At 56.6% G+C, this 21856-nt stretch overlaps 9 protein-coding genes across 9 annotated transcripts; 7 read left to right on the plus strand and 2 right to left on the minus strand.

The window, feature by feature from the left end:
* Positions 1-214: 214 nt before the first annotated feature.
* On the plus strand, positions 215-547 carry GCG54_00007799 (60S ribosomal protein L43; the record flags this gene model as incomplete). Its single annotated transcript, XM_045407776.1, has 2 exons — positions 215-411; positions 484-547. Coding segments are annotated over 2 exons (261 nt in total), but the record flags the coding sequence as incomplete, so codon positions are not given.
* Positions 548-4302: 3755 nt separating this feature from the next.
* GCG54_00007800 (PHD and RING finger domain-containing protein) lies at positions 4303-6443 on the plus strand (the record flags this gene model as incomplete). The annotated part of the gene is made up of 2 exons (XM_045407777.1): positions 4303-4636; positions 4708-6443. The coding sequence occupies 2 exons, from the start codon at positions 4303-4305 to the stop codon at positions 6441-6443; spliced, it is 2070 nt and encodes a 689-aa protein (XP_045259512.1).
* Positions 6444-7453: 1010 nt separating this feature from the next.
* Positions 7454-8660, plus strand: GCG54_00007801 (uncharacterized protein; the record flags this gene model as incomplete). The annotated part of the gene is made up of 3 exons (XM_045407778.1): positions 7454-7502; positions 7554-8278; positions 8367-8660. 3 exons carry the CDS (start codon positions 7454-7456, stop codon positions 8658-8660), a joined length of 1068 nt encoding a protein of 355 aa, XP_045259513.1.
* A 1664-nt stretch (positions 8661-10324) lies between these two features.
* On the plus strand, positions 10325-12574 carry GCG54_00007802 (uncharacterized protein; the record flags this gene model as incomplete). The annotated part of the gene is made up of 7 exons (XM_045407779.1): positions 10325-10563; positions 10636-10957; positions 11013-11189; positions 11259-11310; positions 11363-11709; positions 11731-12139; positions 12189-12574. The coding sequence occupies 7 exons, from the start codon at positions 10325-10327 to the stop codon at positions 12572-12574; spliced, it is 1932 nt and encodes a 643-aa protein (XP_045259514.1).
* A 1264-nt stretch (positions 12575-13838) lies between these two features.
* Positions 13839-15332, plus strand: GCG54_00007803 (uncharacterized protein; the record flags this gene model as incomplete). The annotated part of the gene is made up of 2 exons (XM_045407780.1): positions 13839-14359; positions 14426-15332. 2 exons carry the CDS (start codon positions 13839-13841, stop codon positions 15330-15332), a joined length of 1428 nt encoding a protein of 475 aa, XP_045259515.1.
* Positions 15333-15660: 328 nt separating this feature from the next.
* GCG54_00007804 (PHD finger-like domain-containing protein 5A) lies at positions 15661-16050 on the minus strand (the record flags this gene model as incomplete). The annotated part of the gene is made up of 2 exons (XM_045407781.1): positions 15661-15976; positions 16034-16050. The coding sequence occupies 2 exons, from the start codon at positions 16048-16050 to the stop codon at positions 15661-15663; spliced, it is 333 nt and encodes a 110-aa protein (XP_045259516.1).
* Positions 16051-16471: 421 nt separating this feature from the next.
* GCG54_00007805 (uncharacterized protein) lies at positions 16472-17510 on the plus strand (the record flags this gene model as incomplete). Its single annotated transcript, XM_045407782.1, has 3 exons — positions 16472-17002; positions 17066-17134; positions 17184-17510. 3 exons carry the CDS (start codon positions 16472-16474, stop codon positions 17508-17510), a joined length of 927 nt encoding a protein of 308 aa, XP_045259517.1.
* Positions 17511-18766: 1256 nt separating this feature from the next.
* GCG54_00007806 (Bifunctional epoxide hydrolase 2) lies at positions 18767-19798 on the plus strand (the record flags this gene model as incomplete). Its single annotated transcript, XM_045407783.1, has 1 exon — positions 18767-19798. The coding sequence occupies one exon, from the start codon at positions 18767-18769 to the stop codon at positions 19796-19798; it is 1032 nt and encodes a 343-aa protein (XP_045259518.1).
* Positions 19799-20295: 497 nt separating this feature from the next.
* On the minus strand, positions 20296-20649 carry GCG54_00007807 (uncharacterized protein; the record flags this gene model as incomplete). The annotated part of the gene is made up of 1 exon (XM_045407784.1): positions 20296-20649. One exon carries the CDS (start codon positions 20647-20649, stop codon positions 20296-20298), a length of 354 nt encoding a protein of 117 aa, XP_045259519.1.
* Between the last annotated feature and the right edge of the window lie 1207 nt (positions 20650-21856).

Raw genomic sequence — 21856 nt, forward strand, 5'->3', positions numbered from 1 at the left:
ACAACGGGCTGCCTGCTCAGGGACGACACAGCGAATCTCCATGGACACAGTTCCAACCCACATATGACGCAATCCCTCGAACTCTTCTCTCTTGTTCGCAACTCGGTGGTGGAAAGCAGTGCGGCATCCAGGCACGAACAGACACATGACGGAGCCGACGAAGCCATGACCCTCGCTCAACCTCGCCAACCGCAGATGGCTAACAACCCTACAGAAGGTCGGAGTTACCGGCAAGTACGGTACCCGTTACGGTGCTTCCCTGCGTAAGCAGGTGAAGAAGATGGAAATTTCCCAGCACGCCAAGTACACCTGTACTTTCTGCGGAAAGCCCACCGTCAAGCGCCACTCCACTGGCATCTGGAACTGCCACGCCTGCAGAAAGACCGTCGCTGGCGGTGCCTACACTGTTGCGTATGTTCAACCGCATCCCTGGCTTCTGCCTCGACATGTCGAAGAGAAACAAGTCGCTAACCAGACACACAGCACCCCCGCCGCCGCTGCCATGCGCTCTACTCTCCGTCGCTTGAGGGAGATCGCTGAGGTTTAAGGATGAGATGACGGAATGGTGGACGGCTTCTGCTTTGCATTTTCGGGCGGTGTATGGGAAAACCGGATATTCATGTCTACCCTGACGACGGCCACAATGGAACGGGTCTTCAGTCAGCTGCCAGAGGGACCACTTGGTCAGCAATGAAAAGAACAACTTGACGTACAACAACGTCCCCTCCCGATCGCTCTGTCTTGGTGTGCAGTTGTTTTAGCTTGCGAGGCAAGTATTTCCGTGAAGTGTCAAACAGTGTGATGGGGGTCATTTGGACGTGGAGTGGAGACTCGCCGGCGTGGACAGAATGACCAACCTCATCAGACAGCCGCGTGGTCTGGCAGGCCCACGCTTTGTCGATCGGCGCCATTCGTCATAAGGAGGCGTCTACGAGGCTACGCTATGCTTACAGTGGCACATCTCAACATTTTGATGTCGAGCCAAGACAGTTCGTGGCCGGTGCCGCTGGGTGCCTGCGTTGGATAGCGCCGAGGCAGCACGACCCAGCAAGGTACTCACGAGAGGCCACTATGATTCCGTTTTCTATGTACTCATAGCTTAACAGTTCGATTTAGAATGGTCTCGAAGCTGTCGAATGATTTCATGCAATAGCGCTGCCACGTTCGGTTGGCATTTGAGTCATCCAGGTGCCCTGGACTTGCAAAGCGCGGTCGCCGCTGGGCACGGCCAGGCGGCCAATGAGACGCCTGACTAACACGATGGAAAAGAGGACACCACAGGACGGCGGGTTTGCACCATGTAAGTCGGTGAGTTCTGATTGTCACCTCGTCCCTGCTCGTCAGCGCGGTGTCTGGGAGACATACGAGGGACGCATCATTGCTGGCGAAGATGAGATCTTCGTACCTCAAGATGAGCCGCGCGAGAGTAGGCAAATTTGGGGCTGTTCCCCTGCGGAATGGCCGCAATGGCTGCCGTGTCCGATCGAGACACGCATGGGTATAAAACGGTGCATCCGCTTCAATTTACCTTCCCTTTCGATGATTTCACCCTGGGCCATTTCAATTTGCTAAGCAAGGGAAATAACACGCATTTGTGGCCGGGACCGGGACGGGCGGCCGGCGACGGAATCTCAATCAACTCGACCGCAGTCGTCTCCAACCTATCCTATCAACTCTACTCGCTCGGGCACACCAAGGAAGAGACGGACTCTGGCTTGGGTCGCAACCTGACGCAGGCCAGACAACCAGCCAATCTCGTCAACCTCCGAGACGACTCCAGGGGCGTCGAGGTCTCACGTGTGCCTTGCGTACAGCAGCCATATCCGCGTCTACCTCGACTTTAAGGTGTTCACCACCACACCAGAAGAACAGGGCTTGGGTGGTGGACTTGCCTTACCTTGCCTGCCCGCCCCTCCCAGCTGCCCCCAACTCCCGTGATGACAGAGAAGGGCATCCCATTTTTGGAAGCGGAGATGGCACTTTGAACCGACCTGACCCCATTCCAGCGCCAAATAAGAGTATTCACACCCTGCGCCCCGGCTTTTCCCCTTCAGCCATCTCGTTCCGCCCTCGATTCAACCGTCCTCTTTCTTCTTTCTCTTCTTCCGTTGTTCCACAACCCGTTCTCATCCTTCAATCACCTGCGCCTCCGTCTCCCCCTATCGTCCGGCCTGCCGTTGCCGAGTCTGCGTTCCAATCCGGAATACCACCTCCCACCTCCTTGCGTTAAGGCATCGCCTGAGTTGTGGATTACACCTGACTGTGTGCCTGTGTGCCTGTGGCCTCGCTCGCACATCCCGATCTCACTCTCGGGTCGCCTCAACGCAGACACAGATGCAGACGCAGACTCCAACCTAACACACATTATTGTCTATACTTTGCCTACCCTACCTTATTATTACTTCAACCCACGACGTACCTACCTCACACGCTCAGCTGGCTCGAGGTACCCGACCCGAACTGACGTCGCACGAGCCAGGCGAACCCATCGAGAGTGTTTGACTCGCCCACTTGCCTTGACACCACTACCACCGCCCTCTCCCCTCCTCTTCCACACCACCCTTGCCCTCCATCCCCGGCCCACGATTCGTCCAGTCTTGGAGGGTCGCCGCGGAAGTAGAGAGGTTGCAAAGGGTCAGCTAGGAAGCTAGGAACCGAGAGGACAAGGCCGGCAAGCGCAACGCGAGGAAGCAAAGGCAACGCAACGCAACACACGCAAGCTTCCCGCAGGCGTGTCGTGTCGTGTTGTGTCGTCTGGGTTTCTACCCGCCAAGTCCCCATCCAAAGCAGGCAGGTACGTATCACAACTCTCTTTTTGCACTTGCTGCTGCTGCTGCTGCTGCTGCTGCTGCTTCCTGACTTGCCCGATTCGAGGGGTTGCCGAGGAGCAGGGGCCCCATTCACTCATGACTTGCCTTACCGCGTAGCTTGCCCGCCCTGCGTGTGGTGAAGGTGAGGTAGGTAAGGTAGGTGAATGAGTTGAGTGAGAGCTGCTTGTTTGCTTGATGCTGCTGCTGCTGCTGCTGCTGCTAATGCTGCACGATCCATGGATCCTTGGGGGTTGTGCTTTGCAGCGGCCCTAGTGGGCTAGTCTGGTCCGTCGGGTTGCAGTCCGCCTCAGTCCAGTCAAGTTCAGTCCACCTGGCCCAGTGTCTCCGATGTCCAGCGTCAAGCGTGTGCAAGTCACCATCCAGACAGACAGCCAGGCACTGAGAGTTGCGGACTGCTGCGGGTGGTGGTGATGGGCTACCTACCTACCCGGGCCGTAGTGTCCACAGTCCAGCAGCAGGTCCCTGTCCAGCCCACTGGGCCACGGTCTGAGGTCTGTGGTCCTGCGGTCTGCGGTCTGCGATGGTGTGTGTGGCGTACCGCTGGGCATCAGCCGGCCGTTGATTGGCCGCGGTTGAGACCAGCTGCTGCAGGCCTGCGCTAAGCTCGCAAAAAACCGCTTTGGGGCTCCGGGTCCTCAAACTCTCCCTCCTACAAAATTCCAGGTCGCTCGTGGCTTTCAGCGGCAGGGCAGCGGCAGCAGCAGGTACCGCAACGCAACACAACTCAGTGAAGCAGCAGAGTCCACTTCATCCATCTTCATCACTCAGACCCCCCAGACCGGCAGTGCGCTTCTCGTCTCTTGCGTTCCGTCTACCAGCTGGCAGCAGCAGTTATCTTATCCTCTTGCCAGGCTTGCTTGCCTCCCTCACCACCCTTACAGTTTACCTGGTCTTCACCTCACCTCTCACCCACGCCCTCATCCCATTCTCTCCTTCACCTCAAGCCGGAAGTGCGAAATCCCCCTCCCACACTGGCCTCTCGCAGCTTTATTTTTTCGGTTTCCCTTCCAGCGGCGAAACATCCCCGAACCGGCTGACAGTTCCTCTCCCGCTAGAAACGCACCACACACCTGACACCAGACCAGACCAACCTTGCCTCCTGCCAGCCAGTCACTCACTCAGTCTGTCTGTCTGTCTGTCTCTCTGCTGCCTACCTACCCACTTCCACCTCTTCTTTTTTTCCCTTTCCCACTCTTCAGCAACCAGCAAACCCAACCCAGTGCAGTGAGTGCGCCTAGCACCACCAACAACACTCCCACCACCAGTCGCCCCAGCACCAGCGCCCTACTCACCTTTGCCGCCCACCTTTGCACGCCTGACAACAAGGCAAACAAACGAAGGTTTCCAGAATTAACGAACAACCTCTCAGGCTGTGAATTCTGGTGAACACCAAACGCCCTATATCGGCCTCTCCCTTTGACGAATTTTATGAATTCTTCAAATCTGAAGCGATACTACCACTGTTGCCACAATGACTGAGCCGGATCAGTGTATCATATGCCTGGAGTCGCTGCAGCCCCCCTCGCTGCACCAGCCAGACAGTGCAAACGGGTCGGGTCCTACAGCACTCCCAGCAGCACCAGCAGCGGCACCGCCATCAACAACAGCAACCAAACAAGCCGTCTACCAGCGCATCGACTCCGACATTGAAATCCTCGAAGACGAAAATAATCTGATTGCTACTCTCGTCGGCTGCAACCATGTAGTCCACGATCGCTGCATCAGGAGCTGGGCCAAGAACTCCAACACCTGTCCCATCTGCCGCACGCCTTTCAATGAGGTCAGTCTATCATCTGAGCTCAACGGTACGTATCACCACAAACCACCATCCCACCCTTATCACTGCAACAGCAGCAGCTAACGGCTTGGAATACAGGTCCCTCCGTCGACTCGTACGCCGTCCAGGACAAAAAGCAAGAGCAGGAGTTCGATATCCACAGATGGCTCGAAGAAAACCCCGAGGGGCGAGAAGAGTCGGAACCCGCTGTGGTTTGCCCTGTCTGTGAGTCCTCGGACCACGAAGATGTCCTCCTCCTCTGCGATGGCTGCAACGCAGCCTACCACACCCACTGCATCGGCCTTCCTGAGGTCCCCGAGTCGGAGTACTGGTTCTGCTTCGAGTGCAACGACAACTCGGCCGGCCGTCCGCGTCCTGCTGAGATTTCCCAAGGCTCCGTCCAGGAGGCGCAGGCCATCTCCCACGCCATCGCCCAGGCTGCTCGCTCCTCAAACAGACGGGGCAACAACAACCGACGCGGCTTCCTGCGTACACAACTCCAGGCCAGAAACGCAAGGCGCGAGGCAAGATCACTCGAATGGGTGGGCGCTTGGGACCATATTGCCAGCCGCATTTACGACGCCACCGAGATCGACCTCGATAACCACGAAGAGGACGATGCTTTCCAGAGCTTCCGCCGGGCCCAGGCGCAGAGGGCACAGATTAGGGAAATGCAGGAACATCGCGACTGGCAGCAGCGCATGTCCATCGCCAGCAGAATGGGCGCCAGAGAGGCGTTTGCGCAGAATATCCGGCCCGCTGTCGGCCATCGCCTAGGTGCCGTCCCCGTCGCCCCTGCAGAACCGACCCCTCCTCCTGCTCCGGAGACTCGAGATGAGCAGCGAGCCTGGGGCGCACTTGAACGCGCCCGCGAGACCGAGACACCCCCCAACACCCGGAAGCGAAAATCAAGATCTGTCACGGCTTCCCCGCAGGAGCCCGCACAAGAACCCGAGCGCAAGCTGAAGCGTCCTCGCACTCGCCGGTTGCCTTTGCAGGGAGAGCCATCTACATCTGCCTCTGCCGCCTCCGGCTCTGCATCCGCTTCTGCCCCAACCTCGGCCTCCGCGTCTGCTCCCGTGTCTACGTCGACGTCCGCGACTCCATCTTCGCCCGCGCCAATCGTTGTGCCGGCTTCGAGGCCTCAGACAAATGGCACCGCAAGCGCTGCAGCTCTTCGCCCTCAATCCCCCACCGGCACAGAGACAGGTCCGTCCTTCCTCTCTTCGCTACTCAAGGAGGTCGAGATGAGCACGCCATCGGAAGACGAAGCGGCGCGGAATTATTTCGGTACTCGTTCTGGCGTCGACCCCTCGTCCCCAGTCACGTCCCCCTCACCGTCCTCGCGAAACTCTCCCCGGGCGCTGTCTCTCACACCGCCACCCCACCCCCGGCCTAGTTCCCCAACACTGTCTCTGAGCTCCTACATCGAACCAAGATTCCCCAAGGCCAACTACTCGCCGACTCGAGCTTCGGGCGATAGCAGCGACTCCGACAGTCGTTCGAACGGCGCTGAAATCCGTCAGCCCCGGCCCCAGCGGCCCATGCGCCACCGACCCAACCTCTCCCGGTCGCAAGACTCATCGCCGACCAGGCATGGCATCACTTTCGAAACCAAGGAGAGAATCAGCAGCATCGTCCGGGCCGCGCTGAACCCGCACTATCGCGCGAAAGAGCTCACATCTGAGCAGTACGCAAACATCAACCGAGACGTTTCTCGAAAGCTATACGAGGGGTTGCGCGACCCCCAGGCCCTCGACGAGGATGCCAGAAAGACATGGGAGAAGATCGCCGCCAAGGAAGTGGCCCGTGCAGTCGGGGAACTGAAGGCTTGATCGAAGTCACGAGCGGCATGGGCATTAGGCGTTCATGGTGTTTGGCAGCGAACCACGCGGTTTGATACCCAACACTTCATCTGAAAGTGGCTTTGAATTTTGTCTCGGCTTAGGACCGAATGCTTTTTTTTCGAATAGGGTAGACCCGATCTGTATGCTAGGGGTCTCGCATGACTCGATACTCAACGGTTCTGGGATCGAGAGAAGTTTCCTGTATTGTGTAGATAAATGACGATACGATGAATGGACATAACGACTTTGCTCAATGAGAACATTCCGTGTGACTGACGGGGTTGGATGTGGCTGGTAGACAGCCGACTAAAATTTGGACACAGTTAGCAGCATCGTAGTACGTGAGCAAAAGAGCAGAGGCAACACGATGACGCTAGGCAGAATTCAATGGTGGAGTGCGCCTTTTTTTAAGGCGTGGCTCGTGGGGCCGGGAAATCCTCTCGGAAAACCTCACTCAGGCCCAGCTTGGACCGTTGAGAGTGAAAAAAAAATCAGCCGCCAAGAAACAACGTCGCATGGGGCTGAAATGTTTGCAGTATCTATCTAACAGTGAATCCCAGTAGAAAAGATGCAGGCGCTGCTAGCGAAAAAGACTGCTTTTTACTCTGGGCACTCGAAAAATGATCCGGACGTTCTGGAGGCGGAACAGGTCTAGACGATAAGGAATGGTGCCGTTGACGAAAAAAGGAAGAAAAAGAGGAAAAGTCAGCCCGCCGTTTGAGATGATAAAGACTTTTTGGTGTGGATGTCCGTTGCTGACATAATTCGATGTGGATGCCTCGCGTCAGTGAGCTCCTCAGGCCAATGGGCAGAAAGCTGGTCGACGGGAATGGACCGTGCGCTGAGGAGCGGGATACCTATCCACCACGAAGCTCAACCCAACTGCACCTCGTCCTTAGGTAAGCGGTACGTACCGCAATGCAGCAAAAAAGTTCAATCCATCTGGAGATCTCGACTGAGGCGTCGATGAGGAGACTCAGTACACCCAGACATTCAGCATGGCGGCCTCAAGCAGAGGCGCATTTGCCGTCCTAGGGCTTTTGCGAAGTAAGTCTGCGCTTTCGTACTCTCGACCGGGACCCAATTGACTGATTGCAGACCCCGCAACAGCATCCCCCAGACTCTGCCGACAATGCGCTAGAGTCCAGATCAGAGCTCCCTCGCGAGCGTACTCGGGTGCCGCCGCCGCGGCTGCCACGACGACCCCTCCGAACCCCCCGCCGTCGACCCCGAGCAGCATCCCCCCGGAGCCCAAGGCCGCGACGCCGAGCGGGCCGGGCTACCGCATCAAGTCGGGCGCCATCGTCACGCGGGCACCCCTCCTCACGCGGCCGCTGACGGACTTTGAGCAGGCGTACTTCTTCTACCAGAAGCGCCTCGAGGAGCGGCTGACGCTGCCGTTCATCACGTCCGTCTACTTCAAGCAGGACACGCCGGCGCTCATCGACTGGAACATGAAGGTCAAGGACCGCCAGGGCACCGTGGGCAAGGACGTGGGCGTGTACAACGGCAAGGCGTCCCGCGCGTGGGACGACGAGCTGCTCGTCGGGGACAAGCTGAGCAGACACGAGACGAGTGTTGAGTTGTTGCTCAAGGACGCCGTGATGCGTGTGAGTGACGATGCGGAGATCATCCCCGAAGAGGACCGGGTGCCGCCCGAGGCGCCGCAGCCCCGAGTGTCGGAGGCGGACAGAAAGGGCGACAAGACGAGACTGGACCGCGCGATGGACCGGACGCTGTATCTGGTTGTTAAGCGGGACGGCAAGGATGCCAAGTGGGAGTTCCCCGCGGCGGCGCTCAGCACGGAGGAGAACCTCCACGAGGTGGGTTTTTCTTTCTTTCGTCACTCTCTCACGGCTTCGTGGCTGGGAGAGAAAATATGTGATCTTTGTACTGACTTGGACACGATAGGCTTCCTCACGCGTTCTCGAGCAGACCGCCGGCGTCAACATGAACACGTGGATGGTCGGCCGGGCGCCGGTGGCGCACCACGTCGTCAAGCCTGTGGCCAAGCAGGACGGCAGCGTGGAGCGCAGGGGCGAGAAGACGTTCTTCCTCAAGTGGCGCATCATGGCCGGGCAGGCGGATCTGGCGAGTAACGCGTACGGGTACAAGGAGTTCCAGTGGCTGACGCGGGAGGAGCTGGAGAAGGCTCTGCCGGAGGAGTACTACCGCAGCGTGCGGCTCATGCTGGCTGACAGGTAAAGCGGCCGGTAGAACGATCTAGCGAGGGGATGAATGAAGAAAAGACAACGAGTGGATGAAAGGGGAAAAGTGTAACGCTGTTGTATCATAGATGAACTGTACAATCAAATCTTCACTGGATGGATTCGACCGGGTGGGTTGGCTGTCTTGATCTAAACGTGGGCTTTGCTGACGATGGCTTATGATGGATGAGGAAGGGGTGCCGCAGAATCAAGCGGGATCCTGTTAGGTTGGTGCTCTCTTCATGAGCGGATATCGGCGTGAGTTTCGTGGAGGTCAACAAGCTGGAGGCACCACGACACTCCCATAGCAGGCTTAAACATCATCAGTTGCTATCACTATCTATCCCACTACATTTTCTTCGACCAGATTGAATTCTGATGTTGTTCAATGGGATTGTGTCTTTGCCTCTGGAGAGCTGGGAGTAGCAGGCTGGCCACATGAGACACGTTTTTGGGTAACCGAGGGGCATCGTGCCCTCGACGAAGTGCAGCCACTAATGTTACACTTGGTCTGCTTAAATCAATTATTGTTCAAAGTCTGTATGTGGTAAAGGATATATCGAGTTCAGGGGCTAAGAGCCGAGTAGTCAGGCCACGCCGGGACCGGCTGTAGGATATTCGTGACTTTGTAAATAAACCTCGACTTTGTCGAATTCATATCCTGCCTACTTCGCACTCAAACTTTCTAGATGCGGTTATCTTTGTATGTTGTTCTTCAGTTGGTGAATAAAAGACAAACACTGATACCTGCCTGCCTCAGGGGTCAGGATCTGAACAGTCCCGTCACACTGGGGCGGGTATTGGAATAAGGTATTCAGGGCCGGACAAAGCTACCGAGCCCCTCCATTTTCCAGCTCTCTAACTTTTCTGCCTGAGTCTCAAAGTCCCAGGCACCAACCTGAAGCCATCTTCACCTCGTCGTCTGACCACCAGCCACCCACCCCTTATGTACGAAAGTATCACTAGATCTTTCAACAACAGCCCGTGGTCTAGTGGGGTTACTAGGCGCCTCAATTGAGGCGAGTTCTCGAACGTCCCACGCCACGGGTAGGTAGGTTCGAATCCCGCTGGCGACAGTCAGCGGGGTCCTTACTCTGCCGCCGTTAGAAAAATCCGTAGCATCGTTACACCTGAGGTTGGTAAGAATCTCCTATGGATTTTCATAAGGCTCTGCCTGAACTTTTTGATTTTTTTGATCAATACTTGTTTTGCGCCTTTAGGCTTGGGAGTGACGGGCGGGTGGGTGTTGTGGAAGAAAACATCTCCAAGCCAGGCCATGCTCAGTCGCGATCTACAGCTACGCGTTGACGACTTTTGAAGTTTACTCAGCTTGGCTAGCTGGCTCGCTCTCCCCATTATGATATCTGACTGATACCGTCGCTGTTCATGGTGGCGTCGCCCCTCCCGGTACAAGAGTTTCTCACATCTGGTCCGCTACTGACGACCCTCTCCGTTGCCATTTCCTTTACCTCCAGCCTGCTTAGATCTTGTTCACTTTGAGAGGAACGCACTCTCTCCCCTTCCCTACAAAAAAAACAAGTGTTGTTGTTCTGAGCCACTACTTCCTCAGTCCCCTCCCGATTTCCTTGCCCACCCACAACACCGACCACCACCACCACCTTCACTACACCACAATCGTGGGTGCCGTTCACACCCGCCGCCATGGAGATCACCATGGAAAACTTTTGGCGGCAACTGCCAAGAATATTGATTTCCATCGCAGAGTCGAATTTCGTTGCCATCGACGTCGAGATGACCGGCATCGCAGACAAGATGTCGGAGAACTTTTGGAAGAAGACCAACCACACCCGACAGGGTGTTTACGAGACAGGCAAGCGGATCGCGTCAACGTACAACGTCTTTGAGCTGGGTCTCACATGTGTCAAGCCTGATGGAGGCGAGTACTTTCCTCCATCTCTCGCGACTTCTTGCTGACAAGTCACAGACGATTCGTACAAGACGGAATCTTACAGTTTTTATGTCAGCCCTTTACTCCTCGAGGATACTCGCGAAGACAGTTTTTTCGCCAAAGACTTGGGCAGAAACTTGACGGCATCACTCAGCACCCTGAAGTTTATGCGAAAGGAAGGCCTCCAATTGGAGAAGATTTTCGACAACCCTGTCCCGTACTTGAGCCGCAAGGAATCGCGCGACGCAATCGAACGCCTGGAATCCCGAGCGCAGACGCAACCGATCAAGGACCATCCGTACGACGAGGACGAGGAAGGTCTCAACTTTTTCAGCACATACGTTTTTGACGAGATCACATCATGGCTCGGCGACCGCAACGACGATGTAAGACACACGGTTAAATTCATGGGGACTATGGCTAATGCTTGTGGTCGTGCAGCGAAAGTCAGAGATCGAGATCCGGATCCCCTATTCGGATAGCAAGAAGAGAAGCAGTGTGTACCACAAGATCGTCCGAGTAACAGCTCAGAATCTGGTTCCGCACATGAAGTGCCGCACCTGGAATCATGGTCTTTCTGTGATTATTTCTCCAGAAGATTCCGACGAGAATCAAGAGGTACGACCCCCCAGAAACGTTGCAATCGTTGATTGGCCCTGTTTTGCGCCCCCTCCTGACAATGTCCAGAGGCAGCAAACATTCCGAGATAATCTTTCCGCCTCAATCAGAAAGCAAACAGGTAGGTCTCATTGACAAGACAGCAACGGCAGATGCTGACCATCATACCTAAGGTCTTCGCTTGATTATGGAAGCCCTTTCCGGAGGGCACTTTGCGGATATCATTGACCCGAGCTATGTCATTGAGGCTTTATCATCCTGGCCTGGCGGCATGACAGTGCAGAGCTTTTGTCAAGAGGTTCAGCAGAAATTTGGAGACGCGCCGCTTTTGAGTACGGAGCGAAAGTCCGGCGAAGACAGCGAGGGCGTGGTGTCGACAACACCAGAGCAGGAGTCCAGCTACTTCAGCGAGGAGTCACCCAACAACATTGGGAACTCCCTGGAAGAAGCAAGAGGCGAACAATCCTGGCGACTGCCAGAATCATCGTCGGAATGGATTACGAGTTTCCCGCAGACGTCTGTGAGTCCCAGCGGGTCGTAGGGAAATCCTGCCGGCTACTCTGAAGAGCGTCACAGTGAGGATGATATTTCGGAAGCAACGCTTTCCGATCAGATCCGGGCCGCTCTCTGGACACTCGAATCCAAGCTCCGGCTCCAGCGCCCACCAATTGTTGGTCACAACCAGTTCTTTGACCTGTTGTTCATCTACCAAACCTTCTTTGACGATCTCCCTGCTTCCTGCGGGGAATTCTTCGCCAACATTTACGAGTTATTTCCCCACATAATCGATACCAAACTCATGGCAATCGCCGATCAGGCGATCGAAGGGGAAGATCCGCTGGCGGATATATTCGACAGATTCATTGGCGATGTTTCCAGGCCGTCTATTGGCTGGGACCCGGCCCATGGGTACAGTAGAAGGGCAAATGCCCATGAAGCAGGCTACGACAGTGCGTTGATACATTCCTACCTCCTACTTTGTAACTGACCTGGCGATAGGCTTCATGACTGCTGTGATTCTTCTGCGACTCGCACACAAACTTGCTCGAAGGACACTCGACAACGTCGATGAGGGTGAGAGCTGGGACAAGAAGATGCGTCGATTGTACGACAAGGGCTGGCTGCTAGAGATTGGACGTGACCCCGAATGCTTTGGATCAGACTCAGGATCGGACTTTGAAGAATCGGCGGCATCCTCAGACGGCGATGACGAAGAAGTCGGAGAGCTCTACTGGGGTCATTCTGTGTTCGACATGTTCCGCAACACTCTGCGGATCGGCCCCTCCACCAATGTTTTCCTGGAGAGACAGTGGGCAGCCGATCGAGCTTTTCGCCAGGTTCCGCGTTCGAAGTCAGACACGGAAGGAAGCAGCATCAGTTCTTGAGACGCGTTAAGTGGGGGAGACGCGTTGTGCGTCGATATATAGTGATGGGCTGTGTAATAGACTGAATTGGTGATGGATGATCCTTGGCTTTCGAGTGACCCCGCCAGGCTGTCGTATCTTACGTTTGACAAATTTGTTTCCCAGAAATGACCTTCACAAGAATGATCCTTCTCAGCGGCCATTGACCTTCTTCCACGTTTCTGACTTTTTTGATCCTTTTGCTCGCCTCAGGGGCGGCAGAGGGGTATAGGACGATTCGGCTGTTCGAACCCGCGGGCCTCGGGATAATCTGGGGAAACAGGGGCACGCGAACTCTAAGTTTGCACGCGTTTGAATGACATCTGATGGGTCAATTAAAACACAGAGTAATAACAGTCCACTTAAGAAGGCGATGCCGTGGAGGGGGAATCCCAAGTTGGAGGGCAAGATCACGAAGATTTGAAATGACAGGCGGCGGCAGCATGAGACGATCGCTGGAAACGGCTGTTGATCTCCGCGAGTTGAGATGAAGCTCGGCCGGTCGTCGAGGGCAACCCCTGTTTTCTCCGTCTGGGCCTGCGCTCTTCCCCGATCAGGAAGCTACGCCCAATGAGAAGAACGGACGCCGAAGGAAGCCCGCGTGGTCGTGGAGGCTAGAGGGATACTTCACATGCGAGGCATCCGATGCGACGTCACTGGGTCGAGCTGCACCAAGACCATGTACTCGCTTATCTCTGTGCTTTTCTGGCTACAGCGAACGACTCAATGTTTCTGGCGGTCAGCTGGCCAGGAACGCCAGGCCGGCGGGCTCACACTCAGGCACTTTGCATGCACTCTGCAGGAGAGCCGGGGTGAGCCCACCACACTCGCAGTGAGACACCGCCGCTGAACAAACCGAGGCTAAACTTTGGCCACGGCCGAAAAGTGTAACCGTGCCTGCGCAGCTGCGGCCGGTGATTGGCCCAGCGCACTCCATTCCTCCTCAGTCAGCAGACTGCCCCAGCTCCATTCTCCATTCTCCAGCAGAGGCAACCCAGCACCACCACCGAGCACCGGCAATCCGAATCTAACCACGACCACATGTCGCGGCTCTCATCACTACCCGCTGGTGGCATTTGAGCAGGAACGCGTATGATGGCCGCCATTCTCCGCACGCCGGATACATAACAAACCCCGTTCTTTTTCTTGGTCTTCCCCTCGTCAATTTCCCTCCCGTCTGGGGCACGTCAATGCCGACAGATTGAATCCGACGCCGCCCTGCCTGTTGCTGCTGTCCATCCTCTAAATGCCATTGCCCGCCAACATGTCGTCCCTCAACGGCTCCTACACGGCGACTCTGAGTCCCACGCTCGCCTCGTCCGAAACCGCATCCGCATTCCCTCCGCACATGCTCTCGAGCTCCATCTCCTCGCTATCCTCATCAACGTCCTCGCGCCACACCTCCCAGATCTCAAAGACTTACCGCCAGGCCTCGACCCTCTTCCTCACGCGTCGCCTGCCCGAGGCCCTATCCACCATTTTGCCATTGATCACACCGACACCGGGACAGTCGGACGGCGCCCCAACAGACCCCGCGCCCGTCGCGAGGGCGTCTCGATCCACGAGAATCAAAGTTTGGAGCTTGTACCTGACGACGCTCAACGCCATCGTCGAGCTGGAGCCGGACGAGGGAAAGGATGCGTTTGGAAGCCAAGAGTGGCGCTCGCTGTGCACCAAGGTCAGGGACGGAGAAGTGTGGGAGGAGGTCGTCCGCAACGGATACCACGGCGTCGAGAGCGACGTCGATTCCGACGTCGTCATAAACCTGTAAGCAAAAATTGTTTATTTGGGTGTCGCCTGATGCTGGACATCATGTGCTAACCGGGACCCTAGCGCCACGCTGCTCTTAGCCCACGCCCGGACGCAGGAATTGAACCAAAAGAGGCTGGAGAGCTATCTCGCCGCCTCAACCTCACCAAATCTGGATCTCTCGCAGAGATTTTCCGACACGCCGTCGCCGTCCCCGCGGCTGAACCACCGGCATAGGTCGCCGGCGAAGGGGACGAGCGGCGCCGACACGCCGAGAGACCTTAATGCGAGGGTAAAGATCCTCGAGCTGTACACGCTGCATGTTTTGCTGCGTAACAATGAGTGGGATTATGCTCGAGAATTCATCAGCGTCAGCTCCGTATTAGACGACGAGCGCCGCGAGGCGTTCCTGCAAGCACTGCAAAGCCTGCAGGAGGAACAGCAAGAAGCAGAAAGGCGCGAAGCTGAAGACAGACGTCAACAGGAAGAGCAATTAAGGCGCGATATTGAAGAGGCCAAGAAACTGAGAGCTGAAAATGAAGAGAGGGAACGCAGGCGATTAGAAGAGGAACGAGCCAGGCGAGAGGGTACCGAGGTGGACTATGGCATCGAAAGGACGCCGAGCAGGGCGGGCTCTAGCAAAGCAGGGTCCAGCAAGGGGCGACATGCCAGAGTCGTCTCGAACGCTTCAGGGTCAAATTCAAACCCAAAGATGCCTGTATCACGGGCAAAGGGCAAGTCACCAGCCAACCCGACGTTTGGAAGCAGGGCATCTATGGTCGTGTCTCGGCTGAAGGAGCTCATAGACCAGCTAGGGGCGTCGTTCAAGACGAACCCGATGCTGCTGATGCGGCTCGTGGCTTTTATTTTGGGTTTGGTCGTCATGTTTGGACAGAAGAATGTCCGAGAGCGGATACAGCGCGTGCTTGGTAATGGTTGGAACAAGGTAAAGGCGACGGCGGGAATGGGAGTCAAGGTTAGCTACATATGATTACGACGGACACCGGCTAGCTTTGACTTTCACTGTACTATTAGTATGAATCTGGATGAACGGCCGTAATTGTTGTGGCCTTGGATATTGTTTTGGTTCAAAAATGGGAGCATTTCAACAAGTTGGGAACTGCCTGTTCCATCATGCAAAGTGGGATATCATGTTTTCGATCTAAATAGTGAAACCCTCGTGCGTTGTCTCTGATAATCGACGCCCAAAACGCCATGTACACAATGCCATACCCATGTGTCGCAAAATTTTCTTGTTCGTATCCATGCTGCCTCAAGCCGAAAACATAACCGGTGCCCAGACCCGGGCGACGTAGGGACTAGTACGTCACCGTGCGATTCGTTTTCTTCTGGTAGAAGAGGTCGGTTCGCGAGCTGCCGAGGTTGATAATCTTCGGGCAGCCGTCGCGGTCCTTCTCGAGCCGCGTGCACTCGAAGCAGTAGAAGGCGTCCGAGATGCCCTCACCGCCGCAGACGACGCACTTGTTTTGGTAGTTGCCGAAGGAGCACTCGTCGCAAATGCGGACGAGAGTCGTGGGGCGGACGTAGGAATCGCAGACGGGACACTTGCCGTCGCACTTGTCGCAGAGGCGGCCGATGGCGATGCCGGCCTGCTTGCGGCACATGACGAGGTCGCTGGAGGAGAACGATCAGTACGCGGTTTTGTTTAGGTTGGGGTGTGTTTGGACTTACGGATGATGACGCGACATGATGGGCGGTTATGCGCAAAAGTTCGCCAAGTGTGCTGAGGTTGAAAGTCGCGGGGTTTGAGAAGCGACTGTGATGTTGATCGCAAAGATGCGATCCGCTTGAAATGATGGCGACGAAGAGGTAGTCAACACCATTCAGCCTCGCCACCTCTTCTCGACGTTTCTCCCGCCGTAATTGGTACGGCCGCCGTCTGATCCGTACCGAAGTGGGGTCATTTGCGGGGCACCCTCTTCTGAGTGGCCAACCCCGCTGACAAACCTCAGCCTTGGAGCTTCATGCAGGAGCTTTTGAGCTTCAACGGGTACTACGGCGAAGTCGCATCTAACATCACCTGGCCGGGACAATATCGAATTTTCTTTTACATAGTGCAACATCGTCGCAAATAGTCCAAAAGGCACTGGAGTCTGCGCGACGTCGATAATGGCGACCCTTACGGAGTACGTCTCCTCAACACCCTTTGGGAAAGAACAACGAGCTGACATGAACGCCAGGGCACCACCCGCCGACGCCATCGATCCCGAACCGGTCAGCCCCGAAGCTGATGTTACCCAGAAGCGCAAAGCTGCATCGATATCTGAGGAGCCTGAAGAGACGTCGAAAAGACTGAGAATCGAGGATGATGACCATCGCGACCGGCGCGCGCAAGAGCCCAGAGCCTCGCCAACAGCCACGAGGTCGCGCGATGCGGACGTAGGCAGCAGCGCCGCCCGCCGTGGGAATTTGTCAAAAGAAGAGGAGAAGAAGCGCGGAAAGAGACTATTTGGTGGTTTGCTGAGCACGCTCAGTCAGACCAACACCAGCTCCCAGCACAAGAAGCGCAGGGAGGTCGAGCAGCGACAGCAGGAGAGGGCGCAGAAACAAAGGGTGGAGGACGACAAGAGGCGGGCGGAGAAGCTTGCCAGGATCACCGAGGTGCGCTGGCAAGAGCAGATCAAGTTTGATGAGAAAGTCGTGCGTGGACGGTTCCTCCCTTGCGAGCATGCGCCGCCAGTTTTGCTAATACCCCCCTCACAGATGAGAACGCGGCACTCCAACATGCTTGCGATGGCGCATTCGCTGCGGACAAAGACACAGCCTCAAATCGTATGTTTTCCGTCAGTACTCGTAGGTATCATGCTGACTGATAATGCAGTTCTTCCGGCCATGGAAGCTCACCAGGGAGCAAGAAGACGAGATAGACGATCAGATACAGGACGCCAAGGCGACCATCGCGAGAGAGGTCGAGGTTTTCAACGAGCGAAGAGAAGAGCACGAGCGGCGCTACGGTCGGAGCAGGCCGCCCACGAGACAGGAGCAGTCTGCGCCGGTAACTGCTGAAGCTTCAACAGATGCAACTTCCGCTCCAGAAGCTCCACCAGCCGAAGCTTCAAAAGCCGACACTGATAGACACGACCGAGAGCCGCACGACGAGTCTGGAGATGTCGTCGAGGACGCCGAGGAGGATATGGTCATATACTAATGAAGGGAGCCGTATGGACTGTTGCGGCTCTCGAATATTCTTTTCAAACCTGGTATGAGGTTACGCTTTTTATCATTTTATCAAAACCGATCGGCGCTGGTGGACGGGAAGCGCTTTTTCTATTTCATGAGGGGCAAAAAGATTGAACGTCGGGTAACGATATACCAATTGGAGTTCAGAGCGGCATTGACTTAAAGATATCCACGCCCCCCCAGAGATATGCAATACGAAAATCAAGGAACTGCAAGACATCAATTCATGGAGCGATCGAGGCAATGAGCTGACTCGGCGTCGGCCGAGTGACGTGTGATGCGCGATGCCGCCTCGGTTAGTGGGGACCCGTCACCTTTAGCAGCCGTTTGTGCCGTTGAAGAATCGGCGACTACCTCTAGATGCAGGCGGCAGATCTACAGTTTTGCGATCTGCAAGCTGCCGACGCCCTCGGAATCCGATGCTTTGTTTCTGTTGGGATGACACAATGGTGGTGTCTGCTTTCGAACCAACGATGCAGGGAGCTGCTCCCACTCCCGGCGCCAGAGCGTTCGTTGCATGTCTCTGAGGAGACTCTGAGGTGGTTCCTGGGCGCTGGGCCGAGGCATCGCTGCAACGCGGACGGAGGCGCTAGGACGATTCCATCTAGGGACTCCGATGGCAGACATGCGAGAGCCCCGCGCGGGTGGGGTTCCCGGCCACGCCGGTCGCCAGCGCAATGCGGCCCTCTGATCTTCTGTGGCCGCGGCCGCCCACGGACCCCACGTCACGTCCTTGTCACTCGAAAGCTTGCCCCTCTTTCTCTGCTCGTCTGGCGCCGCCATCCCGCTCTTCTGTTACAGCTTGCGGGAAGCTTTTTGGGGAGCGTCGTTCGAGCTACCTTAGGCCGAGGCTCATTTGCACACCGCTCGTACGTTTTAGGTGATTCTACTCAGTTTGTGGTGCAACACGCCTATGTTTAAATGACTCGGGCTTGACGACTCAACTCTTATAAGAGAGGATTTCGGGCGACGTAGATCCCGCAACTGGCTCCGGCGTCCTGCATACCCAACATCGGACTCGGATTCGTTGCTTCTCACCTCATTCCCCGCATCGGCACGGGATTCACCTTTCGGAGTAACGGCCGCTTTCTGGACTAGGGCTTCCTGCTTGGCAGACGTAACAAAGCCAACCTGTATATAAGGGACGAACGCCTGCTGCCCTCGACAAGAGCCTCACCAATGTCGTCTCTATCACTCGATCCAGACCACCATCTCACCTTCAACATGGCTGTCGACAAGATCGCGCCCAACGACCCCCGCATCGAGCGGAAGCAGGCCGAGGTCAGGGGCAAGACCTACTCCTACCTCTACGGCAAGCCTGAGGGCACCCCCAAGGGCACCGTCGTGCTCATCCACGGCTTCCCCGATATCTCCCTCGGCTGGCGCTACCAGGTCCCCTTCTTCCTCTCCCAGGGCTACCAGGTCGTCGCCCCGGACTGCCTGGGCTACGGCCAGACCGCCTCCCCGGAGAAGCTCGAGGAGTTCTCCCTCAAGAGCATGGCGGACGACGTCAAGGCGCTCTCGGAGCACGTCGCGGGGCCCGGCGAGCAGATCATCCTCGGCGGCCACGACTGGGGCGGTGCCCTCGTCTGGCGCGTTGCCCTCTGGCACCCGGCCCTCATCAAGGGCGTCTTCAGCGTCTGCACGCCGTACAACTCGCCCACGACGTACTGGTTCGACCTCGCCGACCTCATCGCCGCGGGCAAGTTCCACAACTTCAAGTACCAGCTGCAGCTGCGCGGCCCGGACGTCGAGGCCAAGGTCAAGACGCCTGAGGACATCCGCCAGTTCCTGCAGGGCATCTACGGCGGCCGCGGCCCCAACGGCGAGCTCGTCTTCACGACGGAGCAGGGCGTCGTGTTCGAGAACCTCGGCAAGATGGGCCCCACGCCGCTGCTGAGCGAGGACGAGATCGCCTACTACACCGAGCAGTTCTCTCACAGCGGGCTCCGCGGGCCGCTCAACTGGTACCGCACGCGCAAGATCAACTACGAGGAGGAGCTGCCGCTGGCGGAGAAGGCGGAGAAGGAGGGGGCCGCGATCAAGATCCAGCCGGCGAGTCTGTTCATCCTCGCGAACAAGGATGCGGCGCTGCCGGCATCGATGGCGGCGGGCATGGACCAGCACTTTGTGGACCTGACGAGGGGCGAGGTGACGGCGACGCACTGGGCGCTGTGGGAGGCGCCGGAGGAGGTGAACAAGCAGATCAAGGAGTGGTTGGATACCAAGGTCAACAAGCCGACGGCGAACTTGTGAGTTTTGATTTGATTTAATGGATTGGAAGAGCATGGCATTAACGATATGGGCAAAAAAGGCAGGAGTAATTTTGTAGTCGGGAATGACTAGACGATGAATATGATATTTTGTCAAGCATTGCTTGCTCTTTCTATGCTTGTGAGGTTTGCCTATAGCATGTCTGCGCTTACATGTGCGAATGGTTGTCCATTTCTGGCCTGCGGTGCGACTTGACCTCTGTCTGGGTTGACCAGCCCGTCAGCTTCGACGGGCCAAGCTATCCGCGCATATCCGTTATCAGCCGCCCACTCCCGTCCGTCGTCTCTTGCTCAATCGAATCGGCGTTTACTTGCTTCCTGACGGATTCTGATCCAACTGTGATGCACCGCTTGCGCGCAACTGTTCCGGAGCACCTCGTATCTACCGTCATTCATGTATCGGCCAGAAGCGTACGATAATCCTCGAAATCGGCGCAACATCCTCTTCTGTCGTGTGTTATCTGAATGCCCTCATGACCTTCACTTCAGCGTAAACTTCTGCCCCGCAACAGCAGGCGCGGCAGTCTTCTTCTTGTTGGGCTTGCCGCACGAGGCGCAGGAGTCGGCGCGGTAGGCGCACGACTGGCAGAGGGCGTGGCCCTGCGAGACCTTTGTCTTGCACTTGGAGCACGCGCTCGAGTACTGGGCGTAGGGGTTCTTGGCGGCCTTGGAGAGCAGCTTGCTCTTGCCGATGCCGGTGCTGCCCAGGGTCGCTTTCGAGGAGGACGCGGAGGATGTGGCGGAGCCGTGGTAGATTTCGCTCTTCTTCTTGACGGAGGGCGTCGCGAGGGTTGTACCGCCCTTGCCGAGCTTCTGGCACTTTGCGCAGACCATGGCGTGGTTGATGGATTGGTAGCTGCAGATGAACGTTGGAATAGGAGTGAGGGATGGTTGGTGACAGTCGTGATGGTGAAGACGATGACCGAGGAACCGACCATCGATAAGATAACGATTGACGAAGGTAGCGCCACTAGCGGGACATATTACCTAAGACGTGGCTCGGGTGGCTGGAAAGCGAGACTGCGAAGTGACGCAACATCACAGGCTTCCGCGTTTAGAGTGCAGGGCGGCGCCGTGTTCTGCTGAAGTCTTTGGTGCAGAGGGTGGGCCGGGACCAGACCAGAGGGCGGAGCTAGCGCCCTACCGAAGCTGGGATTTGCAAACGACACCTATGGGGATCGTGGATTAGCGCAGGTAGCCACAATAGGGGCCCTCTGAATGTTTTCTCTCTTTCGCTGACTTTTCACGGGGTCCCCAGCCAGTCTGGAATTGAAACTGGATCTACTCATCAGCTTTCTTCAGCGATACGTCCGCCTCGCCAGCCAACGGGGGCCACGGTGGCAGGCCAAGTCAGGGGCAATGGACATTTGCGCAGGACAATGCTTGGTATGGTTTCCGACTTTCCAAGATGGCCGAGCCAAATTTCGTCTGGTCAATTCGGACGAGCGAGATATCGTATCCACACGTAATCACAGATCGCTCGGGGCGAGTGGACGAGGGAAATTTTTTCTCTGGTTCTGCGGGAGATGCTTAATTCCTTTCCCTGGTGACCTTTATCTCACGGGCTGGAAGGGGGGCCTGGCTCTGGCAACCTGGCCTGGGACCTTTCGCCTCGTCTTGTTTTGTTTCCTCTCGCCTGGCTCCAGGGCCGGCGTTGTCGGTTAAGCGTTGGCAGTTGGGGGGTCACTGTCTGAGCGACGGCGCGATTGCTCGAGCAATGACCGTTGATAACCCTAAAGGAACAGACTGAAGTGCTGCCGTGCTGGTGGCTCGCTTGCGTCAATCTCAGTGGCTGACTGACGGACGGTCTGACAGCTCCGAGATTCCGCAGGTCCGTCACCTCATGTTCCCCAGAGTCGAGTGACGATGGAGGGAGAGAAGCAAGACGCATTCCTAAGGTCCTGCCATCGTCCAGTGTCCGGTATGAGGTACATAGTCAGCCCTGCCGTCGTAGGTATCGTGGCTGAAGGACACCGGACTGGCAGACCCCATTATCTTGGCCCGTCAGCTCGTCCCATCCGGTACGAGAGAAGATGATTGT

This window comes from Colletotrichum gloeosporioides (genome assembly GCF_011800055.1).
Source record: "Colletotrichum gloeosporioides strain Lc1 chromosome Unknown consensus_77, whole genome shotgun sequence".
In the NCBI taxonomy this organism is placed as follows: Eukaryota; Fungi; Ascomycota; class Sordariomycetes; order Glomerellales; family Glomerellaceae; genus Colletotrichum; species Colletotrichum gloeosporioides.